Source organism: Oncorhynchus mykiss, chromosome 10 (genome assembly GCF_013265735.2).
Source record: "Oncorhynchus mykiss isolate Arlee chromosome 10, USDA_OmykA_1.1, whole genome shotgun sequence".
NCBI lineage: Eukaryota > Metazoa > Chordata > Actinopteri > Salmoniformes > Salmonidae > Oncorhynchus > Oncorhynchus mykiss.
The window spans coordinates 59531273-59554618 of NC_048574.1; the positions used below are offsets into that span (position 1 = coordinate 59531273).

Consider the following 23346-nt stretch of genomic DNA (forward strand, 5'->3'; position numbering starts at 1 on the left):
GGGGGGGGGGGGGGGGGGAAGACGAGCGGGGGCGCGAAGAACGGGCTTAACACAGGAGACATGGAAGACCGGGTGGACGCGACGAAGATATCGCGGAAGAAGAAGTCGCACTGCGACAGGATTAATGACCTGAGAGATACGGAATGGACCAATGAACCGCGGGGTCAACTTGCGAGAAGCCGTCTTAAGGGGAAGGTTCTGAGTGGAGAGCCAAACTCTCTGACCGCGACAATATCTAGGGCTCTTAGTTCTACGCTTATTAGCAGCTCTCACAGTCTGCGCCCTATAACGGCAAAGTGCAGACCTGACCCTCTTCCAGGTGCGCTCGCAACGTTGGACAAAAGCCTGAGCGGAGGGGACGCTGGACTCGGCGAACTGAGATGAGAACAACGGAGGCTGGTACCCGAGGCTACTCTGAAAAGGAGATAGCCCGGTCGCAGACGAAGGAAGCGAGTTGTGGGCGTATTCTGCCCAGGGGAGCTGTTCTGACCAAGACGCAGGGTTGCGAAAAGAAAGACTGCGTAAGATGCGACCAATAGTCTGATTGGCCCGTTCTGCTTGACCGTTAGACTGGGGGTGAAAGCCGGAAGAGAGACTGACGGAAGCCCCAATCAAACGGCAAAACTCCCTCCAAAATTGAGACGTGAATTGCGGACCTCTGTCCGAAACGACGTCTGACGGAAGGCCATGAATTCTGAAAACATTCTCGATGATGATTTGTGCCGTCTCTTTAGCAGAAGGAAGCTTAGCAAGGGGAATGAAATGAGCCGCCTTAGAGAACCTATCGACAACCGTAAGAATAACAGTCTTCCCCGCTGACGAAGGCAGTCCGGTGACAAAATCTAAGGCGATGTGAGACCACGGTCGAGAGGGAATAGGAAGCGGCCTGAGACGGCCGGCAGGAGGAGAGTTACCGGACTTAGTCTGCGCGCAGACCGAACAAGCAGCCACGAAACGACGCGTGTCATGCTCCCGGGTGGGCCACCAGAAACGCTGGCGAATGGAAGCAAGCGTACCCCGAACGCCAGGGTGGCCGGCTAACTTGGCAGAGTGAGCCCACTGAAGAACGGCCAGACGAGTAGGAACGGGAACGAAAAGAAGGTTCCTAGGACAAGCGCGCGGCGACGGAGTTTGAGTGAGTGCTTGCTTTACCTGCCTCTCAATTCCCCAGACAGTCAACCCGACAACACGCCCCTCAGGGAGAATCCCCTCGGGGTCAGTGGAGGCTACTGAAGAACTGAAGAGACGAGACAAAGCATCAGGCTTGGTGTTCTTAGAGCCCGGACGATAAGAAATCACGAACTCGAAACGAGCGAAAAACAGCGCCCAACGCGCCTGACGCGCATTAAGTCGTTTGGCAGAACGGATGTACTCAAGGTTCCTATGGTCAGTCCAAACGACAAAAGGAACGGTCGCCCCCTCCAACCACTGTCGCCATTCGCCTAGGGCTAACCGGATGGCGAGCAGTTCGCGGTTACCCACATCATAGTTACGTTCCGACGGCGACAGGCGATGAGAAAAATACGCGCATGGGTGGACCTTGTCGTCAGAGAGGGAGCGCTGAGAAAGGATGGCTCCCACTCCCACCTCTGACGCGTCAACCTCGACAACGAACTGTCTAGAGACGTCAGGTGTAACAAGGATAGGAGCGGATGTAAAACGATTCTTGAGGAGATCAAAAGCTCCCTGGGCGGAAACGGACCACTTAAAGCACGTCTTGACAGAAGTAAGGGCTGTGAGAGGAGCTGCCACCTGACCGAAATTACGGATGAAACGACGATAGAAGTTCGCGAAGCCGAGAAAGCGCTGCAGCTCGACGCGTGACTTAGGGACGGGCCAATCAATGACAGCTTGGACCTTAGCGGGATCCATCTTAATGCCTTCAGCGGAAATAACAGAACCGAGAAATGTGACGGAGGAGGCATGAAAAGTGCACTTCTCAGCCTTCACAAAAAGACAATTCTCTAAAAGGCGCTGGAGGACACGTCGAACGTGCTGAACATGAATCTGGAGTGACGGTGAAAAAATCAGGATATCGTCAAGGTAAACGAAAACAAAGATGTTCAGCATGTCTCTCAGGACATCATTGACTAATGCCTGAAAGACAGCTGGAGCGTTAGCGAGGCCGAAAGGAAGAACCCGGTATTCAAAGTGCCCTAACGGAGTGTTAAACGCCGTCTTCCACTCGTCCCCCTCCCTGATGCGCACGAGATGGTAAGCGTTACGAAGGTCCAACTTAGTGAAAAACCTGGCTCCCTGCAGGATCTCGAAGGCTGAAGACATAAGAGGAAGCGGATAACGATTCTTCACTGTTATGTCATTCAGCCCTCGATAATCTATGCAGGGGCGCAGAGACCCGTCCTTCTTCTTGACAAAAAAAAACCCCGCTCCGGCGGGAGAGGAGGAGGGGACTATGGTACCGGCGTCAAGAGCTACAGACAAATAATCTTCGAGAGCCTTACGTTCGGGAGCCGACAGAGAGTATAGTCTACCCCGGGGGGGGGGTGGTTCCCGGAAGGAGATCAATACTACAATCATACGACCGGTGTGGAGGAAGAGAGGTGGCCCTGGACCGACTGAACACCGTGCGCAGATCGTGATATTCCTCCGGCACCCCTGTCAAATCACCAGGCTCCTCCTGTGAAGAAGAGACAGAGGAAACAGGAGGGATAGCAGACATTAAACATTTCACATGACAAGAGACGTTCCAGGAGAGGATAGAATTACTAGACCAATTAATGGAAGGATTATGACAAACTAGCCAGGGATGGCCCAAAACAACAGGTGTAAAAGGTGAACGAAAAATTAAAAAAGAAATGGTTTCACTATGATTACCAGAAACAGTGAGGGTTAAAGGTAGCGTCTCACGCTGAATCCTGGGGAGAGGACTACCATCCAGGGCGAACAAGGCCGTGGGCTCCTTTAACTGTCTGAGAGGAATGTCATGTTCCCGAGCCCAGGTCTCGTCCATAAAACAGCCCTCCGCCCCAGAGTCTATTAAGGCACTGCAGGAAGCTGACGAACCGGTCCAGCGTAGATGGACCGACAAGGTAGTGCAGGATCTTGAAGGAGAGACAGGAGTAGTAGCGCTCACCAATAGCCCTCCGCTTACTGACGAGCTCTGGCCTTTTACTGGACATGAAGTGACAAAATGACCAGCGGAACCGCAATAGAGACAGAGGCGGTTGGTGATTCTCCGTTCCCTCTCCTCAGTCGAGATGCGGATACCTCCCAGCTGCATGGACTCAGCACCCGAGCCGGCAGAGGAAGATGGTAGTGATGCGGAGAGGGAGGCGACGGAGAGCGCGAGCTCCTTTCCACGAGCTCGGTGACGAAGATCAACCCGTCGCTCAATGCGAATAGCGATTTCAATCAAGGAATCCACGCTGGAAGGAACCTCCCGGGAGAGAATCTCATCCTTTACCTCTGCGCGGAAACCCTCCAGAAGACGAGCGAGCAAGGCCGGCTCGTTCCAGCCACTGGAGACAGCAAGAGTGCGAAACTCAATAGAGTAGTCTGTTATGGATCGATTGCCTTGACATAGGGAAGACAGGGCCCTGGAAGCCTCCTCCCCAAAAACAGATCGATCAAAAACCCGTATCATCTCCTCCTTAAAGTCTTGATACTGGTTAGTACACTCAGCCCTTGCCTCCCAGATTGCCGTGCCCCACTCACGAGCCCGTCCAATAAGGAGAGATATGACGTAGGCGACACGAGCAGTGCTCCTGGAGTAAGTGTTGGGCTGGAGAGAAAACACAATATCACACTGGGTGAGGAACGAGCGGCATTCAGTGGGCTCCCCAGAGTAACACGGCGGGTTATTGATTCTGGGCTCCGGAGATTCGAAAGCCCTGGAAGTGGCCGGTGGATCGAGGCGGAGATGGTGAACCTGTTCTGTGAGGTTGGAGACTTGGGTGGCCAGGGTCTCAACGGCATGTCGAGCAGCAGACAATTCCTGCTTGTGTCTGCCTAGCATCGCTCCCTGGATCTCGACGGCTGAGTGGAGAGGATCCGAAGTCGCTGGGTCCATTCTTGGTCGGATTCTTCTGTTACGGTGCGTGAATGAGGACCCAAAAGCGAATCAACTTAAACAGAGCTTCTTTAATTACCAAACATAGGTAGGCTCAGATGGACCGGCAGATTCCGACAGGACAGGACAAGGTTACAGCAAACATGACGACAGTCTGGTTCAGGCATGAATGACACAAACAAACAAGAATCCGACAAGGACAGGAGCAGAAACAGAGAGAGATATAGGGACCTAATCAGAGGGAAAAAGGGAACAGGTGGGGAACGGGGTGAATGGGTAGTTAGAGGAGACAAGGGACAGCTGGGGGAAAGCGGGGGAGAAAAGGTAACCTAACACGACCAGCAGAGGGAGACAGGGTGAAGGGAAAGGACAGAGACAAGACAACATGACAGTACATGACAATTTGGGGATGAGGTCGGAAAGGATTGTCGGACAAATGCTGGGGAGCTGTAGGAAGGCTCTGTCAGCGGAAGAATGGGGTATGCTTAGTAGCCACAAGAATAAGGTGCAAGATGAAGACGTCTCATTTCCAAAACTAGGGATTACACCAAATATCCCAGAGTCAGAAAGAAAGGCGTTATTGCTGGATTTGAGAGGGTTGGAGGAGGTGGGTTTGGATGAGGTGAATGGGAAGGAATTGTATTGTATTGAATTGTAAATTGAAAAATAGAAAAGATACTCCATGGAGGGTACAATTGGGCATTGATGACAAGGTAAAGCCAGCATGGAGAGCACTGTACAAGCCACCGTTACAAAAGGGTACTGGTGATATGCAATGGAGGGTTTTACATGGCATCATTGCAGTTAATGCTTTTGTATCTGTTATTAACTCAGATGTTAGAGATGGATGTCCTTTTTGTAATATAAGAGAAACCATTTTTCACTGTTTTATGGAGTGTGAGAGGATAAAACCTCTATTGAAAATGCTGGAATCTTTGTTTAAAGCTGTAGGGGAGTTTTTCAATAACACTGTTTTTATTTTGGGGTTTCAATATAGTAAACAACAGAAAAGAAAATGTCAAATGTTAAATTTTATTTTGGGACAAGCTAAGATGTCAATTTTTCTGAGTAGGAAACATAAGATAGAAACGGGATATGGGCAGGATGTAAGATGTGTTTTTAAAGGTTTAGTGAAAGCAAGAATAAAAGTAGATTTTGAGTTATTTTCAGCTGTAAAAGATCTCCTATTATTTGAGGAGAAGTGGGCCTACGAAGGAGCGCTTTGTTTTGTAGAGGAGGGGAAATAATTTTTTTGCTGCTGAAATAAGTTGAATGTATATGTTATGTATTTATTTTTGTTTAGGAATTACATTTGTTGTTTCATTTCTGAAAAGGCAGTGTGTCATTATTTATGTTAACACTTGAGTAAAAAATAAAGGTTTTATAAAAACTCAAACTCTCTCTCTCTCACTCACACACACACTTTTTCTTGCCATCTAGATCCACAATCATTATGCCTAATTCTATGTCATAAATATCTATATTTTTCTGCTCGGATGTGCACGGTTATCGAATATCCGAATGGACGTTAGTATTCGATTACTTGTTTTAATATACAGTGTCTTGCGAAAGTATTTGGCCCCCTTGAACTTTGCGACCTTTTGCCACATTTCAGGCTTCAAACATAAAGATATAAAACTGTATTTTTTTGTGAAGAATCAACAACAAGTGGGACACAATCATGAAGTGGAACGACATTTATTGGATATTTCAAACTTTTTTAACAAATCAAAAAATGAAAAATTGGGCGTGCAAAATTATTCAGCCCCTTTACTTTCAGTGCAGCAAACTCTATCCAGAAGTTCAGTGAGGATCTCTGAATGATCCAATGTTGACCTAAATGACTAATGATGATAAATACAATCCACCTGTGTGTAATCAAGTCTCCGTATAAATGCACCTGCACTGTGATAGTCTCAGAGGTCCGTTAAAAGCGCAGAGAGCATCATGAAGAACAAGGAACACACCAGTCAGGTCCGAGATACTGTTGTGAAGAAGTTTAAAGCCGGATTTGGATACAAAAATATATCCCAAGCTTTAAACATCCCAAGGAGCACTGTGCAAGCGATAATATTGAAATGGAAGGAGTATCAGACCACTGCAAATCTACCAAGACCTGGCCGTCCCTCTAAACTTTCAGCTCATACAAGGAGAAGACTGATCAGAGATGCAGCCAAGAGGCCCATGATCACTCTGGATGAACAGCAGAGATCTACAGCTGAGGTGGGAGACTCTGTCCATAGGACAACAATAAGCACAAATCTGGCCTTTATGGAAGAGTGGCAAGAAGAAAGCCATTTCTTAAAGATATCCATAAAAAGTGTTGTTTAAAGTTTGCCACAAGCCACCTGGGAGACACACCAAACATGTGGAAGAAGGTGATCTGGTCAGATGAAACCAAAATTGAACTTCTTGGCAACAATGCAAAACGTTATGTTTGGCGTAAAAGCAACACAGCTGAACACACCATCCCCACTGTCAAACATGGTAGTGGCAGCATCATGGTTTGGGCCTGCTTTTCTTCAGCAGGGACAGGGAAGATGGTTAAAATTGATGGGAAGATGTATGGAGCCAAATACAGGACCATTCTGGAAGAAAACCTGATGGAGTCTGCAAAAGACCTGAGACTGGGACGGAGATTTGTCTTCCAACAAGACAATGATCCAAAACATAAAGCAAAATCTACAATGGAATGGTTCAAAAATAAACATATCCAGGTGTTAGAATGGCCAAGTCAAAGTCCACACCTGAATCCAATCGAGAATCTGTGGAAAGAACTGAAAACTGCTGTTCACAAATGCTCTCCATCCAACCTCACTGAGCTTGAGCTGTTTTGCAAGGAGGAATGGGAAAAAATTTCAGTCTCTCGATGTGCAAAACTGATAGAGACATACCCCAAGCGACTTACAGCTGTAATCGCAGCAAAAGGTGGCGCTACAAAGTATTAACTTAAGGGGGCTGAATAATTTTGCACGCCCAATTTTTCAGGTTTTGATTTGTTAAAAAGTTTGAAATATCCAATAAATGTCGTTCCACTTCATGATTGTGTCCCACTTGTTGTTGATTCTTCACAAAAAAATACAGTTTTATATCTTTATGTTTGAAGCCTGAAATGTGGCAAAAGGTCGCAAAGTTCAAGGGGGCCAAATACTTTCGCAAGGCACTGTACATTTTTTAAGACAAAAATGTATTTGACTATTTTAACCCTGAAAAGGCTTTTTCTGAATTAAATGTAAATATCCATGTGACATTGTTACATATCCAGTTATGCCATGACATTTCAAATGATTCATTTAATAAAAGTTTGACTCTTTTATGTAGTTTTTATGAAGTGCACGTGCGCCCCATAAAAAGACCAGTAGCCAACCAGAAGCCTTCAGGTGGAAATAAAAGTTAATGAAATGAGAAGGAGTAGGCTACAACGAGCAACCAAGGCTGTTGTTTTATCTGAATTGGTTTGGAGAGAAAGCAGATCCTGTGGCCTCAATTACAGTACGGTACCTTCAGAATTGTTCACACCCTTTGACTTTTTCCAAATGTTGTTGTGTTACAGCCTGAATTTAAAATGCATTAAATTTAGATTTTTGGTCACTGGCCTACACACAATAACCCTAAACATCAAAGTTGAATTGTGTTTTTTATATATATAAATTAATACAAAGTGTCAAATATTCAAACCCTTTGTTATTGGTATAAGTTCAGAGGTAAAAATGTACTTTACAAGTCACATAATAAGTTTCATGAACTCACGCTGTGTGCAATAAGAGTGTTTAACATGACTTTTGAATGACTACCTCACCTCTGTATCCCACACATACAATTATCTGTAGGGTCCCTCAGTCGAGCAGGGAATTTCAAACACAGATTCAACCACAAAGACCAGGGAGGTTTTCCAATGCAATGCAAAAAAGGGCACCTGTTGGTAGATGGGTAAAAATAAAAAGAAGCGGATAATGAATATCCCTTTGACCATTGTGAAGTTATTAATTACATGCAGCCAGTCACTACAAAGATACAGGCGTCCTTCCTGACTCAGTTGCAGTAGAGGTAGGAAACCACTGAACGATTTCACCACGAGGCCAATGGTAAATTTAAATAGTTACATAGTTTAATGGAGGTGATAGGAGGAAACTGTATTTATTGCAGGTCCTCCACAATACTAACCTAATTGACAGAGTGAAAAGCAAGAAGCCTGTACAGCAATTACACTTTTGTCCTGAACACAAAGTGTTATGTTTGGGGAAAATCCAATACAACACATTACTAAGTACCAAGCTCCATATTTTAAAGTTGTGGCTGCATCGTGCCATGGGTATGCTTGTAAACATTAAGGACTGGGGAGTTTTTCAGGATGAAAAATAAACGGAATGGAGCTTAGCACAGGCAAAATCCTAGAGGTAAACCCGGTTCCGTCTGCTTTCCACCAGACACTGGGAGATGAATTCACATTTCAGCAGGACAATGAGCTAAAACACAAGGCCTGGAGTTGCTTGCCAAGAAGACAGTGAATATTCCTGAGTGGCTGAGTTACAGTTTTGACTTAAATCTACTTGAAAATGTAAGACAAGACCTTAAAATGGTTGTCTAGCAATGATCATCAATCAGTTTGACAGAGTTCGAAAATAATAATGGGCAAATGTTGCACAATCCAGGTGTGGAAAACCCTTAAGAGACTTACCCAGAAAGACTCACAGGTGTAATCGCTGCCAGAGTTGATTCTATAAAGTGTAGACTCAGGGGTGTGAATGTTTATGTAAAATAAACATTTCTGTATTTAATTTTCTATACATTTGCAATAAAAATGTAAAAACATGTTTTCACTTTGTCATTATGGGGTATTGTGTGTAGATGGGTGAAATAAACACATATTTAAGATTTTTTTTTAGATTCAGGCAATAACACAACAAAATGTGGAATAAGTATGAATTCTTTCTGAAGGCATTGAAGCCTAGCCTGAATCCGACTAGAAGTTCAATACATTCTCTCTCTAATCGGAACGCGGCTACGCAACGATCAGGACTGCGCGGAGTCGACGAGACATATGGCTCGGGAAACGTAGCTCAATCCAGTGATGGGATACTGCGGTGTACTCCTAATTATCCCAACGGACACATCTAGAATATTTAAATACTGCTAGTTTTTAATGACTAGTATTTTCGTCAGCATGTTACAGCTAATGCTATAGCAGCCCATTGGATTCTAGCGTTGGGGTGAGTAGCTACAGGAAGTGTTGTCGAATCCAATAGAATAGTTTACTCCAGTCAAGACAGGCACTGTTGTATGGGATGATAATAAATAACATTGTTGCTGCTGCAAATTAGATATCTATGGGGGTGATAAGGGACATTTATACGTCTAGGCAACCGTACCACCTGACATGACATGATATACCAGCACCCCCTACTAACATCTGCGTGACTCCTGGGTTACGTGTCTGACTTACATGACATGATTACCAACGACTTACTAACGTCTGCGTGACGTCTGAATCACGTGTTAATGAAAGTCATAATGTGCATAGTTTATATTTACATGAATTCAATCTCAACCATAAATGTTAGAAACCTACAATGTATCGACTGGGTGGTAATGTTTCAAGAATTAGCATGTGTGTCAAATTAGTCATTATATTGTAGGCTATTTCCTAGATAACTGGGCTGCTTTTGTCAGTAGATGTTTAATATTCGGCCTTGCGTCAACAAGTAGCCTAATCCAAACTGTAAATTATGTTTTTAGGCTGTTTTCTTTTATGCCCTCAATAAATACCCTTGCAGTTTATGTATTAGGCCCACAGGGCTACTTTATAAACCTCCCTATGACGGCCTAGATTTATGTTTGTGAAATTCATTCAAGGTTCCTTTTCGTTTCCTGATTTGTTGATGATGATGATGATGATTAGACTTTCTGTATGTCGGACACATCGGCAGGTGCCTCTTCTTCAAGAATCTGTATGGACTAGTTTAAGAATATAACACAACAATAATTTCATGGGAAGAGGATAGTCATAATGGCTTTGGTTTAGTGAAGCCGAATGGTTTAGATACGACCAAAACGGATATTAGTTGAGTTAATTTGATACACCTTAAATCTAAAATTCAGGGTCTGTCCGCAGGTAACAGTGTGGTCACGTTTATCAGAAATAATGGGAGACTACTGTCTGTCGCACGGATTCAAGAGGACCAAGATGGGAGAAGATTCATAGGGAAAGGTTCTGCTTGGACAAGGCCAATATTCTCTCTCAGGTGGGTTCCATTCCATAATGATACATTTATATGTAGTCTACCCTCAAAAATGGGAGCAATGCCTTATAGTAATTCAGTGTCAATGTTTTGATTGACGTTGTAGTCACCCTCACATTCAAATAGCGAAAGTATAAAAACTATTTATTTGTCATCTAATTCAAATGGGCCAACTCTAATCGTATTAATCTGTTCATTTTATATATATTTTTTCTATCAGACCATTGGATAACCTATGTAACCGACAGGTAACTCAGGTTGCATGTGGAGACCAGCATTCAATTTTACTAACTCAGGGTAAATGACCATTAACACACCTCTAATCGCTGCTTCACAATGCAACTTAACCAAAACAGTCTAACCTTTCAAAACTGTAATTGTGTACAATGTTCTCATTGTATGGTTGCTTACTTCTGATTTCTGTTCAGATGGTCAGGTTTTCACATGGGGTCAGAACACCAGCGGTCAGCTGGGTTTGGGGTGGGGCGAGCCCAGCGACATGTCCCCCAAGCCCCTGAAGTCTCTATCAGGGATCCCCCTGGTTCAGATCACTGCAGGGGGAGAACACAGCTTCGCTCTGTCCCTTTCTGGAGCTGTGTTCGGCTGGGGCAAGAACACCGCCGGGCAACTGGGACTAGGGGACACAACAAGTACAGTATACATTACACAATAGCATATGTGTTGACTCTTGTTAAATATATTTAAATAATCATGGTCCAGACCGAAGACCATGAACAGTACATTATTTGAAACAGGTGTGTTGAATGTTGGTATAAACAAAAGTCATCCCACTCAGTAGTTCTCTCAGGCTGTAGCTGGAGACCCCTGATTTATCTATTATCAACCACATTTCTTTGTAGTTGAAAAAATATTTTGACCAGGATGAGAGAACAAAATTGTGTCATGTGTGTGATATGAGGTATGTGTTGTTTTGTAAATAAAACATTATAATTAAATGAACCCAATTTTCTGTAGACAGACGTGCTCCAGCTCATGTTGATTGCCTGAATCTTAAGAAGACTGTTTTGATTTCATGTGGAGGAGAACATACTGCCGTTCTGACAAAGGTTGTATATCTGTCTGACATAATTACACTTTTCCCTATCATTTGAACTTAATGTTGTTTGGACCATACAATATGTCTTCCTTTTATGTGTATTTATTTAAATGGGTGTCTCAATGTTGTAGTTTTTAGTTCCCTGGAAATTCGTATTGAAACGTCCTAATTAACTAGAGGATAACACTGTATGATAACTGTCTGGGTTGATTTTGTTCTAGGGAGGTGTGGTGTTCACATTTGGCTCAGGCCGCTATGGACAGCTTGGACACAACTCTCTCCGAGATGAACTACGACCTCGAGTGGTGGGGCAACTTTGTGGATTAAAGGTGACCCAGATAGCCTGTGGAAGGTAGGTTACACTTAGTAGACATGATATGGAATTGACAAAATGTTGTGACACAACAAAAATGTATGTAGGACTGTTTTCATTTTAGAATAAGACCTTTTTAGAATTCATTGTTGATTTGAGAAATGATTTCTCTGTCTGTTCAACCACATTAGACACCACACATTAGCATTTGTGGGGCCCTCCAATAAGATCTACTCATTTGGGCGTGGAGAGCAAGGGCAGCTGGGAAATGGAGTAAAGATTGATCAGTCTGTGCCCCTTCCAGTACAACTGCCAGGTAAAACATTCATTTATGGTATAACATTAGCCAGAGTACACGCATTTTCAGAACAGATCAAACTTGAATAAAAGTCAACTCAACAAAATGCTTATTTCAATACTCAACTAAAATAACATGAGGTAAAACATGAAATAACATTAACTTGATCATCAACTATTTTTGTCAACATTTCAGACCAGATTGATGACCAGAAAATTGAACACATTTTTGCTGGAGGAAACCATTCCTTTGCGTTGTGCTCTCTTGGTCAGGTATGGACACAATTTGGTTTGAAACAATGAGTTAGCAAAACAGGACATCGTTTGATACGTTGCATCACATTGTCATCTTCCCAGGAGTCTGAAGAAAGGTCAATCTCAGGTCAAGTGACACAACAAGCATTAGATTAAGAAATCATTGACAAATGGATCTAAGAATGTGATTCAAAATCATGGAAAATTTACAGAAGTTAGTATGATAGTTACTTAAATAATTTACCGTTGTTGTTATTTCCGTATTTTGTTTATGTACGGTCACATACTGAACTGAAAGATTACTCAAACTTGTAATTGCAGGGAAATCACAAAAATGTTTTCTTCTGCATCGTGTTTAAATGGGAGCTTTCTTGATAAAAGGTAACAGTATTTAATATTGGTTCAAATACATGATTGTCTTATGTTTGAAATATTACATTATCAAAGAATAATGATTTAAATATGGCCTAGATATTGACAATTATTTACTGGTTTTATTAGTTGTGACAAACATTTCCAAACCTCACCTAAACAATCTGACCTCGATTTGTCTCACCGGAAGCTGGCAAAAAAAGACAAAGTTTTGAGGTATTTTCTGAATAAATATATAAATTGATATGTAACCGTATTCTGACATGTATCGTTGATTGCACATTGAATTGCTGAAATACTTCTAAATTGTTGTCATTATCATTTGAACGAGGGACGATTCACACACCTCTATCATTGAACTAGGTTGAAGCTGTTGTCCAGCACACACTGCTTCCCTCCCTGTATGAGGAGCCCATTGGAGTGGAAAGCTTGGTACCTGGTTCTCCCTGAGCTCCTGAGGGTCCTTCACAAACAGCACAGATGGACAGATCTCACCGAACCCCTCTTTTACGCTGCTGCTACTCTCTGTTCATCATATATGCATAGTCACTTTAACCATACCTACATGTACTGTACATGCTACCTCAATAATCCTGACTAACCAGTGTCTGTAAATAGCCTTGCTACTGTTATTTTCAAATGTATTTTTACTGTTGTTTTATTTCTTTACTTATCTCCACACACCTACACACACACACACATACTTCTTTTTTTCTCGCACTATTGGTTAGAGCCTGTAAGTATGCATTTCACTGTAAGGTCTACCTACACCTGTTGTTTTCGGCGCACGTGACAAATAAACTTTGATTTGATTTGCTGCTATCCTCAGACTGCACCCCAACAAGCTGCAGGTCCTCGGTAATGTTGCCCTCCATTTAAAATGTTTAAATTGTGTCACCCCAAATTCAACTAATCAACAATAACGTCGTAAATCTGTTTGTGCTGTTGCCAACTTCTTTTGTCCTTGTTCATTCGCTGTCTGGCAGATTTAGACTAGGCAAAACCAGTGATTATTTTTATTGAGTGTGGTATTCCTGGGCTAAAACTAAATGTGTACACTGTCGTGTTGCCCCTGGAATGATTGTGAAGTAGACCAAATTATCTACCCCCACAAAATAGTTTGAGAAAGTCATCTGTGTGTTACCATGTCCTGTAGGTGACTGCTGGTCCGCATTGAAGCGCTCTCTCATGCCCAAGCACATTGGGGTGTGGAAGAAGGCCCTGTCTGTGATTTTGACAAGGAAACATATTCTACGCACCTGTGACCCAAGGATCAAACACCACACAATTTTTCCCCCCGATGTTCACAACATGGACAGCTATTTATTTATGATACACATTTAATTGCACATTTCCATTCAGTGTGCAATTAATGAAGTAGCTGTCTAACCCCGGGGTCTCAAGTGAAGCTGGGCGCCATTTCACAGGAACAACTGCCTTATAGTCGCACGCAGCTAGCTGTTAGGATGTTACTCCATCTCCTCTTTTCCGTGGATGGATTCCAATAGCTCGTAAGATAGCTTTAGGCTCTGTGGCTGCTCACAGCCTTGATCTCTCTAGCCTCCAGACCTGCATCAGAGAGCTGCTGGATGTTAGTCGTCTTGATGCAGTGGTTGGTATACCTACGGGATGTGCCGGCCTCCTAGAGAGAGAGAGCGAGCAATTAATAATAGCAATATGACAATGATTCTATTAATGTTTATTCTATTCATATAACTGTATAGCAGCCTAGCTATTTGAACAAAATGGTATACCTTGCACAGACAGGGCAGCATTGATGAAAGGATGTTGAGTCCCATTGGCTCTGTGGTATACCACAACGTTGTCGTTGGATAGCTTTCGTCTGGTTAACAATGGGAATTCCAAACCACCCGCTTCATAACACTATATATGGCGGAAATGTCACCTATCAAAGGGCAAGATGGAGCCTATTAGACAAGTGTCCTGGGGTTGATTTGGGATTCATGGTGAACATGTTCTGCAACCTGGCTAAAATGTTTTGATGCATTGATTTGAAAAGTAGTTTGAATGGTGTCAAGTGTCTATTGCTTCACCATTTATTAATTGAGGGCATTTCCCCCCTAGAACACTGTGTATGAAGGAGAGTACCATGCTGGGCATCCCAACATCGTCACATTCTGGGAGGTGTTTGAGGAACTGACAGAGGATCAAAAGAAAGCGTTCCTGTGTAAGTATGGAACGTTTTCATTGTAACAGATGAACCAATAACGTAGGCTGAGAATAAAGTTATATTCTGTCATTCACTGCCCTCTCCATTTTACCACCTTTGCCCCTTCAGTGTTCCTGACTGGCTGTGATCGTGTGCCCATCCTGGGTATGAACCAGATCAGGATGAGGGTCCAAACCCTTCTCAACTCCTCCCAACAGCATTTCCCAGAGGCGCTGACCAACACTCTCTGTTGCAGCTGCCCATCTACCCCTCCAAAGAGACACTACAGAGCAGGCTTATAGAAGCTGTTGGCCACAACAGAGGCTTCTGGAATGAATAATGGGTGTATAGTGTTGCTGCTGTGTATAGTCCTCTCCTGTGTTCATCTTTTCATTGTTCCATAGTTGGGTTTAAGATTTGGATTGTTTTAATGTAGGGTTGTATTTCAAATCCTAACTTGAGATCTGTGCGGTACTATGACATTATCATATTGCATTCACAATTTTATTAAAACATTTATAAATCAAAAAGTACAGCATGGTTTGTGCCTGCACATTAAACAACATTAACAAAAATGTTACCTAAGATACAAGGAAATCCCAAAATATTTGAAATAATCTAATTGTTAAAAGAAGCAGATCAGGATTCCAGTTGAACACAATAACTGTTCATTTACAAGACCCACCAAATGGTTCATTACAGAAATCAATGAGAGCATAATATCCCTGCAGTTAGGTGGCACACAATAAGGCACAGATCATTTGGCACATCCTTCTCAACCATGTTCCCCCAATTCACAATATAGGGCAGCATTGAACTCAAGACGCTCTATAAAGATACTTTTAAAGGTAATTTACACTTGAGCAGACATGCCAGTGTTTACCATGAATGTGATCCATGAACATCGGGGAAAATGCCTTTAAAAAGGGGCATTGTTGGTTGCATCGTCCCCGGACATAAAAATAAAACCTCCAGGCTCATGCTTTGAGCACCACTGACCTCAACTTATATTTAAAGTACTACTCAAGTTCATAGCACTTCTAAATGACTAATTTTCCTTAGTGAACTTCATTCAATTTCCCTAAATATATACATACTGTTCAAAATTATCCATACTTAATTCCCCTTGAATACAGATCCTTGTGTAAACAAAATCATGTAGGCTTAAGACACTGAGGTCAAATAGAGGTAATGTGAGAGGTACAGCCACCCGTGATTAAATTACAAACATTACTCTTCGATTTTATAAAGATCAGTGCAAATAGATCACTTCCAGATAAATACAGTAAGTGCATTTTTAATCAGTGCTCATCATAAGAGATCCTCTTTATGGAACAGCGCCCTCTGGTGTTTGTGGTCAGACTTAACCGTGGCATTCAGGACCGGGGTGTTTGTGAACTCCACGGTACAGGGCCCAGGGGTGCATGGGTCCCCCTCCAGCTCCAGGACGGTCACGTTGTTGGGCACGGCCGTGCTCAGGATGCTAGCAGGCACGTACAAGGTGATTTGTGGGCCGCGAGCGGGCCAGTAGCGGCCCAGGTTGAAACCGTTGATCCACACCTGGCCCTAGTGATAAAAACAAACAAAAATATACATGTTAAGTCTAGAAATAACACATGTTCAAGATTCAGCAGTTTCAGGGACCATGAACAAGTATGTTGCACTAGGGTATATGAAACTAACGTGGTTCAGTAAACAGTGCTTATGTGATGAGTGAGATCTTGCCTGAGATCTGAAGAGGTGTGTTTAAGGTTAATGCCTAGGTTTTAGCTCAGAGGGCTAACACACCAGTCTCGTCATCGCACAGAAGATGCAGATCAGTTACATTATCTATAAAGGTCATTTGCAGTTGGGGTGCCTGCTCAGGAACAACGTACAGTACAGTTCAACAAACAATTACAATCTCCTTAAAAAAAAAAAAAAGGTAAAACCTCACCTTTCTCCAATCAGGGAACTGGATGTAGGTGTCCTGGGGCAGGTCTGGGATGCCATCCGGGATGACAAAGGTGCCCCCATAGAAGGAGGGGACGGAGAGGGGAGAAGGTGGTGGGGTGCCAGCTACCCTGGAGCCCATCTCCCAGAGAAGACCCTGGCTAACAGCCTGGTCGATGCTGAGGCTGTAGACTTCCCAGCCGGTGAGGATGTCGGCCCCCAATGTTAGGTTAGACACCAGGCCCTGTGTAGAGACAGAGTGGGAGAGAGGAGGGAGTCAAAACATCATAGTTGTGTATGTGTACATAGGACACTCAGGGTTGGCTTCCCAGACTTAAATTAATACTAATGGTGGACTAAAAAGCAGGTTCAATTAAAATTCTACAAAATGCTTAGTCTAGAACTTTACTTAAGTCTATTTCCAGGAAACCAGCCCATAATGTTCAGTGGGACCGAATAATGTTATGTAGAAGTAAGTAGCTAATGGTGAGTGAAATGTGAAAAAAAAAGTGAAATGTTTACTCCGGGAGCTAGCTTTAAATAACCTCTTGCCTTAAAGTCATTGATGTCTTTCCCATAGTTGACTCTGCCCATATTCTCCACCAGTATGTCCACCTGACTCCCAGCCTTCCCAGTCACGTTGATGGTCAGGGCCTTGTCCCTCTCTAGGATCCCAGCAGCAACCTAATGACAGACCGTATTGAATTGCAACAGACGTTTTCCTTTTTTGGAAGAACCTGAAGACTTTTCTCTCTTCCTCTTTTGAGATAATAATCTAATCCAGTCTGACTTTGTATGAATGACAGTGATCCCCAACCCTGGTTCTGGAAAACTACATGGTGTGCAGATCACGGTTCCAGTCCACCACTACAACACAGATTTCATTAAACAAGGTCTAAATTGGGTGTTTTAGTGCAGATGGGACAATAACCTGTCCTCCTTGGACAAGGATTTGTGACCTGCGACCAATGTTGAGCACCAACATGTTAACTTGCAGCAAACCAAATGAATTGCCGGGGAAGTTTCAGTGACTAACTCACCCCATCGACTGATACATATGCCCGGTCATGGACTCCATTCAGTGGTGAGGACAGAGGGGTGGGCTTACTGCAGTCCACAGGCAGCTTGGTCTGATAGAGGACGAACCCAAACGGCTTTTGGAGAGAAAACAAACGGAGTAAAGCCTCTCAGCCATTTTGGATCATAACAACCATAGCTGCTTATACTTAGTGTAGAAAAGGACAGACAGACATTGAGCTTGTGGACGTACTTGGTTCATCTCAATGAAGGTCAACGGGTAGATGCTTTTGACAGGACCGGAGAAGGATAGTATATCTAGAGCATCGACTACTGTGTGGAGCTGAAGAGGCAGAAAGATGGATTCAATTCTACACTGTGTACACTCCGGTGTTCAATCAACACAAGAGAAAATATCAATTTGCTTTTAGTGCATTATGACATGCCTATGATACAATGTAATATATATATACAAAACAACACTTAACCAGCACTTGCACTTGACCCCCCCACCCTCCACTCCACAAGCTTTGACTCTGTACTTTCTATGCCTGTTATATGTGGTTGTCCCACCTAGCTATCGTAAGACGAATGCACTAACTGTAAGTCTCTCTGGATAAGATCATCTGCTTAATGACTCAAATGTTAAAATGTAAATATTGCAACACTTCTCCGCACTGTGTGCCATGTGTCAACAAGGTCAGGTAAAGGCAAAGTCATTTCTACCTGGTGCTGTGGCTTAGTTGGTTAAAGCGCCTGTCTAGTAAACAGGAGATCCTGAGTTCGAATCTCAGCAGTGCCTTTTTTAGCATTTCATTGTACTGTGTACACTTCTCTTTAATCCGTGCATATGACAAATAAACGTTGATAAAAGTGCTAACTCAAATGTTTAATTGTCTGAAGATGATCGACCTTCTTCATTGGCACAGCTCCGTAGGCATATTTAGGTGTTGATGGAAGCACGGGTCCCTCTGGTATCTTCCGATACTGTTGGGGGAAAATACAGGTGGATATGACATCATTAGGTGATAAAACTGACCGATTTACCTTTAATTACAAACTTATAAGAAGTCAGGGTACTAAAATGCTGACCATATAAACCTTTGCTATAAAAGTCACAAGGAAGCATAATCAAACATGTTGCATGTACGACATGTTGTGTGATATCTCTGTTACCAACCAGTTTGATGACATCCTGGATGGCAAAATATTTGTCAGTGAGGTCTCCTGCCTCAGTGAGCGGGGCATCATAGTCATAACTAGTAGGCTGGGGGGCATAGGGGGTATTGGCACCTGAGAATATTAAGAGAAAAACATTTGATTTTCTACGAGTGGGTCTAATCCTGAATGCTGATTGGTTAAAACCGCATTCCAGCCGGTGTCTATTCGACAAGTTACCACCGGCTAAATCTATGATGTTAAAATGCCTATTGACTCTGTTCCATCTGACTTGACTTCGTCTCTGGCCTAATGACACCCGTGCCAATACATCCTCCAAACACCGGCTTCTCGGGCATTATCACTTAAATAAACTAATCTTCACATCATGGCTAAACCCAAATAAAGTGAACTAGATTGGGTTCTGCAATAGAGCAATAGAGAATATGGGATCATTGAACAATTTTACTCACCATTCCAGTATCCAAAATTGGTTCCTCCAATAAACATGTATCTGCACAGAGAGGTTCATAACTTGTCACTAGTTGAAAAATCCTCTGTGCCTTTTTGATGTTAAATGTTTCATGTGTGATGTCAACATATTCCTATCAATCATTGTTGATTGGTGATAGAATTATGACTATTATCCAATCAATTCATCTCTCAGTCTATATCCAATATCCATCCACCCAAACTCACAGATTAACGCTGGCGCCGATGGCGAGGATCTCGTTGAGGGACTTGGCCACGATGGCGGTGGACACTGTAGAGTGACGCTCTCCCCAGTGGTCCAGCCAGCCGGTGTAGAACTCAGAGTTCACCTGCAACACAGGAAACAGTCAGCACTATCTGGCCATGCTAGAGAGGACAGAAGTGTGTTGGACTTTTACCACTAACATCTAATGACATGTAGTTATGGTTTGTGTGCATCTGTAAGTTGTTGTTCGTATGTATCAGTTTGTATCTGGAGAGGATAATTTTTTATATATATATATATATATATATATATATATATATATATATATATATATATATATATATATATATATATATATATATATATATATATATATATATAATAATAATAATAATAAATAAATAAATAAATAAATAAATACACACACATATAAAAACATCTAAATGACAAACATGCTTACCAAGGGTCCATGGGGCTCTGCCTGTCTCTGTGCATCAAATGCAGCAGACACATTCCCACCTGTTAAACAAATACAAACGCACAGGCAGACACACGCAAAGACAGACACAGTTGTTGAACAATGCTGCATACGATGGTATAACACATCCGTCATAGATTCCTAAGGCGCAATGAGTCAACATGTCTGTTTTGGCAAACAAAAGGAAATCGGCCAGGTTAGACGTCACATGAATCAACAACCACCCAGATCTAAGAGATAGATACCATACCAACTGAACACTTCTATTCTTCTTCAAAAAATACCCGTTCCATTTAGTAAGTAACGATCCCAGGCATTTCACAGAAAATGTATCACCATTGACATTTGTTGTGTATATTTTGACCTGTATCAGTTCCCTCTTGACACTGATCTAATGTCAGTTTTGCCATTTCCCTATTATCAGTATGGTAGTGATTTTGGGAATATAATTCTATTCTAGATCTGTGCCCCAGAAGACTACCTGGGCCAAAGTCCACAGTGGCGTAGACGCCCTGCAGAGTTCCACACTTGAGGTACCCGGCCCCGGCCCCGTCTGTGGTGAACAGCACCACGTCGTTCCCCAGGTGGGAGCGGAACAGACTGGTCAGGTGACGCAGGTAGTTGTAGTCACAGGCAAAGTAGCTGCCGTACTCATTCTCCACCTAAGAGAGAGAAGGGGAGGAGAGGGGAGGGAGAGAGAGAGATGGGCTCTTGTTGAGGAGATGAGACAATGTTTGACAAACCGTCTTCTATTGAATTGTAGCATTTTAAGGCACAATATGAAGTTATCCAAACTTTAATTCCCCAATAAATGTTTTATTAATCATTGAATATCAACATGGCTCACCTGAACAGTGATGATTGGGCCACCGTTCTGATAAAGGAACGGCTTCAACATTGGCAGTAGCGTGCCCATCCACTTGTCAACAGCCGCAATGTAATCTGAAACAAACGGATTTGGGTGTCATAAAAACACAATTCTTTATTGTAATACTAATAGAATCCATTGCAGTCTCATCTGACGGTCAATACACACCTGGGTCTGAGGAACGCAGGACAATGTCTTTCTTGTGGAGCAGCCAGGCAGGCAAACCCCCCTAAAGACCAGGTCATGAAATGGGCAAATTATCACACAGTCCGTCAAGAACTACACTGCGGATGTCAAAGTGCCGTTACTACATTGTGATTGATCGTCTTCCAAAAACAACATTATTACACATCATATCATCAACAGGTATATTTATCATTAAACAATTGTTTAGTCATTTTCTCACCATATCCCACTCTCCACAGATGTAGGGCCCAGGCCTCAGTACAACCAGCAGACCAATGTCTTGGGCCAACTGCAGGAAGTGTTCTAGATCCCTGTCCCCACTGAAGTTGTACCGATCCGGAGAGGGCTCGTGGAAATTCCAAGGGACGTACCTGGAATGTCAATTGGACAATGATGTACTATTTAAGTCCATACCACCGAATGGTAAATCATAGCTCTTTCTGAGGTTTAAGGCCCGACGAAGGAATTCTGTCATGTTATCAACATTTGGAGGTTATGTGATTAAATGGCTCTTTGAATTACTTTGAGCAGCGTCAATCCTATGTACCAACGGGCCACTGAAATGACTACCTGAAAACTAGAAGGAACATTGAAGACACTCATCTAACTGGTTGGCATTCAGTTTATTTATGACATAGTGGCCAGTCTACATTCGCCTGGATACCCAGACTAAACGCTACGCCAAGCCTATGGACGTAAGTTTCTTCTCCACAACGAGTCTGGATCTGAGCATCCCTCCCGACCCAGATTGGTTCAGAAACCAATGGGTTGGGCCAGAGCACACGTGGGTAAAGAGGCGGTTTGCAAAATCGTCATTGGCTTTGATACTCTGATTGGCATCAGCGATTGGATCGTCTCTAACCTTTGTTTGTTTGTTTTTTACAACAAGTCGTCAGGCTAAGTCTACATACGTCTGAATGGCGTTCAGTCCGGCCATATACATCTTGAGTAGCCTGTCTTTCCAGTAGGCCCTGGGGATCCTGTTGTAGTGGATGCTACCGGAGATGTAGCGGAACTCTTCCCCATCCTTACGGAAGCAGTCGTTCTTGTAGTCCACACTGAAGGTCTGCGGCACACCAAGCTGAAAGAGATTTCAACAGAGTAAGAGTCACATACCGTCATTTTAAATCTTGCGGAGCCATGCGGTCAGTGCGCTGTTTTTTTATTGCTACGGCAAACTGACTTTAGAGAGATAGTTGTCTGAGTGGCCGCATCTTGAGAGCAACTGATAGAATTTAATTGCAGTCATGCAACTGTTCTGTTACAGGTTCAGCTTTTTATGGTGAAGGGATGATTTATCAGGTGACAGCACAAGGTTGGCAACAACAATGTGACTGCCAATCGTTGCCCCCTAGTTAAGTGCCGTTGCTGGATGTATAAAATGAAAAGGCCTACATCTCGATGAAAATGAATACAGAGAGCAAAAGAGGCCATTGTAATGCACATTTACGTTATTAGTTTATATGGCTTGCAGTAGATCAACCACAGACAGAAGGGTTAACCCAGACACCTCACTGGGGCTATAAAGCTGAAGCATCCGTTTAGAACGTTCTCACCACCAAATATATGGTACTGAGAGGAAGTCCAGGGGGGGGGGGGCCGATATTCTGCTTTCTTTTCCTGTTGCCAAAACTACAATCTGCTACGATGTTTTATAGACTTGACGCTTTTCCAAAGTTGAAAAGCCCTACTTCTCGATTAAAATGAATACAGAGGACAAAATAGGTCATTCTGATATTCATTTAAATTATTAATTTCTATGGTTTGCAGTAGATCAACTGTGATAGTTCATGTCAATTAAGCAGAGTTTAGAATGTTGCTAGCTAGCTACTTCGAAAGCAATCAACAAAGATACGATAAATCAGTACACTAGCGGGTAAATGGTTCAAGGAACCTGCGATTAGTTCCAAGTTATAGGCTAATCTAAACATCATTCAACCTTAAAGTGCATGCCAAAAGGAGGCTTGGATTCTGACTAGTTAGCTTGCTATCTGTGAGCTGTATGAAACAATATCACGTGTGTTCTCTTTTCCAACCAATTCAGTCTAAGCTACTACGAAATGAACCATGTAAGAGTACTTACTGTACTTGCAAAGAGGGAACACAGTAGCACAACTCCAATCCTTGAGCAAGCCATGTCTCAATGTCGTGATGCACTGACTGATTGACTGAACTTCAACAGATGAAATGCGGAAGTCGGATATTGTCATGTGACGATGGCTGTTATGACAGTACTTACGCCTTACCGGTAGGCGGCAGTCTTATAGAATGCTCAAG

General features: G+C 43.0%; 2 protein-coding genes, 1 long non-coding RNA gene and 1 other non-coding gene across 11 annotated transcripts; 3 read left to right on the forward strand and 1 right to left on the reverse strand.

Annotated features, from left to right (window-relative positions):
* Nucleotides 1-9007: 9007 nt before the first annotated feature.
* Nucleotides 9008-13177, forward strand: LOC110534399 (probable E3 ubiquitin-protein ligase HERC3). 8 transcript variants are annotated; one of them, XR_005034192.1, is made up of 11 exons: nt 9586-9616; nt 10143-10272; nt 10490-10566; nt 10698-10919; nt 11245-11336; nt 11548-11678; nt 11831-11955; nt 12133-12209; nt 12513-12572; nt 12693-12779; nt 12927-13176. XR_005034192.1 is itself a non-coding variant. In XM_036933502.1 (11 exons), exons 1-9 carry the CDS (start codon nt 9601-9603, stop codon nt 12564-12566), a joined length of 924 nt encoding a protein of 307 aa, XP_036789397.1. In that variant the 5' UTR covers nt 9586-9600; the 3' UTR covers nt 12567-12572; nt 12754-12779; nt 12927-13176. The 8 variants fall into 8 exon arrangements, 7 of the variants coding, with proteins under 7 accessions (XP_021474925.2, XP_036789398.1, XP_021474926.2 ...); XM_036933502.1 differs by having other exon boundaries at nt 12754-12779; XM_036933499.1 differs by having other exon boundaries at nt 12693-13177.
* Nucleotides 13178-13278: 101 nt separating this feature from the next.
* On the forward strand, nt 13279-15263 carry LOC110534401. Its single transcript, XR_002475120.2, has 2 exons — nt 13279-14751; nt 14863-15263. It is a non-coding gene; the product is annotated as an uncharacterized LOC110534401 (long non-coding RNA).
* On the reverse strand, nt 15224-23335 carry glb1 (galactosidase, beta 1). Its single transcript, XM_021619247.2, has 16 exons — nt 23153-23335; nt 21981-22150; nt 21290-21440; nt 21052-21112; nt 20863-20957; nt 20497-20677; nt 19998-20056; nt 19540-19661; nt 19314-19354; nt 18863-18975; nt 18595-18669; nt 17936-18025; nt 17706-17819; nt 17218-17349; nt 16670-16909; nt 15224-16299 (listed from the first exon to the last, which is right to left on the reverse strand). The coding sequence occupies exons 1-16, from the start codon at nt 23204-23206 to the stop codon at nt 16045-16047; spliced, it is 1953 nt and encodes a 650-aa protein (XP_021474922.1). The 5' UTR covers nt 23207-23335; the 3' UTR covers nt 15224-16044.
* trnat-agu lies at nt 18411-18484 on the forward strand. The gene has a single exon. It is a non-coding gene; the product is annotated as a tRNA-Thr (tRNA).
* Nucleotides 23336-23346: the final 11 nt, after the last annotated feature.